The sequence below is a fragment of the Neophocaena asiaeorientalis genome, unplaced genomic scaffold, assembly GCF_003031525.2.
Source record: "Neophocaena asiaeorientalis asiaeorientalis breed wild unplaced genomic scaffold, Neophocaena_asiaeorientalis_V1.1 scaffold118, whole genome shotgun sequence".
Lineage (NCBI taxonomy): Eukaryota > Metazoa > Chordata > Mammalia > Artiodactyla > Phocoenidae > Neophocaena > Neophocaena asiaeorientalis.
In genome coordinates this window covers 10,737,174-10,740,431 of record NW_020175528.1, presented here as the reverse complement: position 1 = coordinate 10,740,431, position 3,258 = coordinate 10,737,174, and the positions used below count along the sequence as shown (strand labels likewise).

Genomic DNA, 3,258 nt, shown 5'->3' with positions numbered 1-3,258 from the left:
TTTTGCCGTATGCGGGCCTCTCACTTTGTGGCCTCTCCCGTTGCGGAGCACAGGCTCCGGACGCGCAGGCTCAGCGGCCATGGCTCACGGGCTCAGCCGCTCTGCGGCATGTGGGATCTTCCCGGACCGGGGCACGAACCCACGTCGCCTGCACCGGCAGGCGGACTCTCAACCACCGCGTCACCAGGGAAGCCCGGACACCACTTTTTCCATCTACTACCAAATCCAGCCCCTGAACTTCACGTGTTACTAGGGAGCAGAAGGGAAGGACAAAGTAACAGAGAAAGAAACATGTGCCTCTCCACTTGCGGCCCAATTCTTAAATATACTTTTGCCTCCTAAGTGCTCTCTCCCTGCTGACTCCGCAGATGCAACCAGAAGATTGCCTTGGAGGGGACGAGCTTACTTGGGGGCTCTCTGCAGCTGTGTGGTATACAAGCAATATCAGTGAGGGGACACGAAGGCCTCACATGGTTTCATTTCATGAGAAACAGTGTGACTTCCCTACAGAGAACTGTTCCCGAAACACATCTGGCTCCAGCAGCACACTTATGAAAACAGTTCCCAGGATTTCTTCTCTCTTGGATCGACACCTGAGGGAAGTCAGAAAACAGGGACTAGACACAGAGAAGGCTGCTCAAGGAGAACTGGGGGGGACTGTCCTAGAGCATTCAAAGCAACGTCACGTGCACATATGGTCTCAGGTAATCCTGAGAAAAAGGTTGTGAGGAATCTGAAGCTCAGAAACGTTAGGGTACTTAGCCAAAAATCACACACCAGTCACTCAAAGCTAATATAATGATTCACTCCTAGCCAAACTCTGAGGTTGGATGGAATCCAGTTAGCACAGAGAAATACAGGGACTTACGAGACAAACGTTCAAATGGTAATAAATTCTTAATGGGAACCTATGTTTGAGGAAAACGTAGAAGCCCACATAAATCTGAGTCCTGATAGGGATTTTTCTTAGGGCCTTCGGTCCGAAATCCCAAAAAGGTCGGGTGACGATGAAGGTCACACAGCTGGTTAGTGTAAAGCCAAAACTAGAACCCTAGAGATTACAGGAATGATTGGATGCTGAATATATTTGAGCTTATAAAACACTCTTTACATATATCAGTGCTAGATCTCTTAATTTATATACAATTGGAGATTGTTAAAACGTCTCATCATACACGTATGTAAGTACATGTGCTGAGGTTAGGGGCTGGGGCGTGTACAGTGAGGCAGAAGCAGGGTGGCAAGGCATAGGCTAATGTGTCCTGAGCACATTCTTTGACCTAGGTTCTGACAGGCGCCTTATGGACTATGTCACATAATCCTTATCACAATCCTGTTGTATGGTTGCTATTATTCTCATTTCAGAGATGAGGACACTCAGTCACAGAGATGTTAAGTAACTTTCCCAGGGCCACACAGTGGCATTCAGATGGAGAGAGTGTACACAGAAACGGTCCATGCTTCCTGGCACACTGAAAGAGCACAGAAAAACAGACAATTCTTATGTGGCACAGTCGTTCCTATCCAAAGAATAAGCCTTTTCTGAATCGTGGGGATACCTTTTTTTTTTTTTCTTTTTTTAAAAGTAAAGATCGAAATACTGTGTGTTCAAATTCCTGCCTAACTGTTTCTCTCCCCCCCACCCCGGCCCCCAGAAATCAAACCAGGAATAACCTATGCTGAGCCCTTGCGTCAATCGTCCCCGAGTGTTTCCTGACACGTATTTTTGCTTACAGTCCCTCAGAACTAAAGAATGGGGCTCAACGTGACATTTGCAAAATTACCAGGTAAGCGGTAGGGAAAAATGCAAAGAAAATCTTACTTGATCAATAACTGTTATTTACACTACGTGGCCATTTAGGGGTTTCAGCGGTCACCAACCAACTAACAAAATAAACCAGCATTTATCCTTGCCTTTCATTAAATGTAAAACAGCAAACATGCAGGGTGGCATCACTGAGAGAAATTTAACTTGCCGTCACTTTGTTTTTAAGCTTTGTTTCATCTAGAGACCATCTCTAAAAGAACAAGAAAGATTAAACTAATAATTGGGGAAGTTTTTCATACCCAAACTAAAGTACATATTACTTTTCAGATGTAACAGTCTAGATCAAGGTTCACTGAGATTCCCCAAGAGGTCAAGACAACATCTACCTACACTACTGGGTAGCTAGAAAATGGTCATGCAAGGGCAGCTGAGCCAGGGGAGTGACACCCTGCAATTTGCGTGACTTTGGTATTTCATTCCCACCTGGCAGGTAGAGCAGTGATATATCGTTGATACTTTCACACTTTGTGCCTAAGTGTGACGTGCCCCAACGAGCAACAATGCAGCTTCACCAAAAGCAAAAGGACCAAGATTCTTCAACACGTATCGTTCAGAATGTGACTGCTATTAATGACACAAAAGTCAGAGAGTGAACATCTACTGAGTACTAGACACTGTGCTTGAAACGTATGCAGAGCATTTAACTCTCAGAAGATCCAGCAAAATGGCCGCTATTTAATCCATCTTACAAAGTCATGAAGTGACTGAACCAGCATTGTCAAAGAGGACTGTCTGCAATGCCCTCTATCTGCCCTGTCGAATACAGGAGCCACATGTGGCTAATGCAGTATCTGGCTACAAAGCCCACGCGTTTCTCCAGCACACACAGGTGTACACACGATCCCCCTTACACACAAACACAGGCAGCCACAGCCGCAACACACATCCCACAAAACCACTCTCACAAACCCACTGGCACAAAATGATGATTTACTGTGGAACCAGTGTTCGTATGTCATTGCCTCTGCCAATTCAGTTTAAAAGGAGTTGGAAGAGGGGGCGCAGAGGGGAGAATAAGAAAGGGATTTTTACCCTCAATTATCACCCTGTAATCAAGCTCTGCACTAAACAAACAGGGAATAACATCTTGGGAGATAAGGAGTGTGTGAGCTGTGAGAAAACAGCCTGTACCCTGTAAAAACAGTTTCTAGTTTTTCTTCATTGAATCACCAAACTACTTGTCATTAAAAATGTTCCCTAACCTGGCCAAGCTCTTTACTGACAGCAAAGAACAACATGATAAAACCTCCTGGGGAAAGAAAGCCACTCACTTTTAACGGTCTTTGTTCCTGAGTGGGAACTTTGCAGAGAAACGCTTCTGGGCATAGCCACAGGCTTTCGAAAAACTGGGGCAATGATACAGAAGAGAAGAAAGGCTGGCAGGAAAGAATATACCACAGACTTAATTCTAAAAAAAAAAAAAAAAAAAA

General features: G+C 44.9%; 2 protein-coding genes across 6 annotated transcripts in view; one reads left to right on the top strand and one right to left on the bottom strand.

Moving 5' to 3' along the window:
* MED12L (mediator complex subunit 12L) overlaps positions 1-3,258 on the bottom strand; it is a 313,136-nt gene that overhangs the window by 123,367 nt on the left and 186,511 nt on the right. The gene's annotated exons all lie outside the window — the stretch shown is intronic.
* GPR87 (G protein-coupled receptor 87) overlaps positions 1-3,258 on the top strand; it is a 24,738-nt gene that overhangs the window by 16,628 nt on the left and 4,852 nt on the right. For 2 of the 5 annotated variants that reach the window (XM_024769074.1, XM_024769073.1), the window contains one exon: positions 1,737-1,787. In XM_024769074.1, the coding sequence (XP_024624842.1) occupies positions 1,754-1,787 (34 nt within the window). In that variant the 5' untranslated portion in view covers positions 1,737-1,753. Of the gene's footprint in view, positions 1-179; positions 705-1,655; positions 1,788-3,258 lie in introns of those variants that run through there. The other 3 variants (XM_024769072.1, XM_024769071.1, XM_024769075.1) reach the window with 2 other exon arrangements.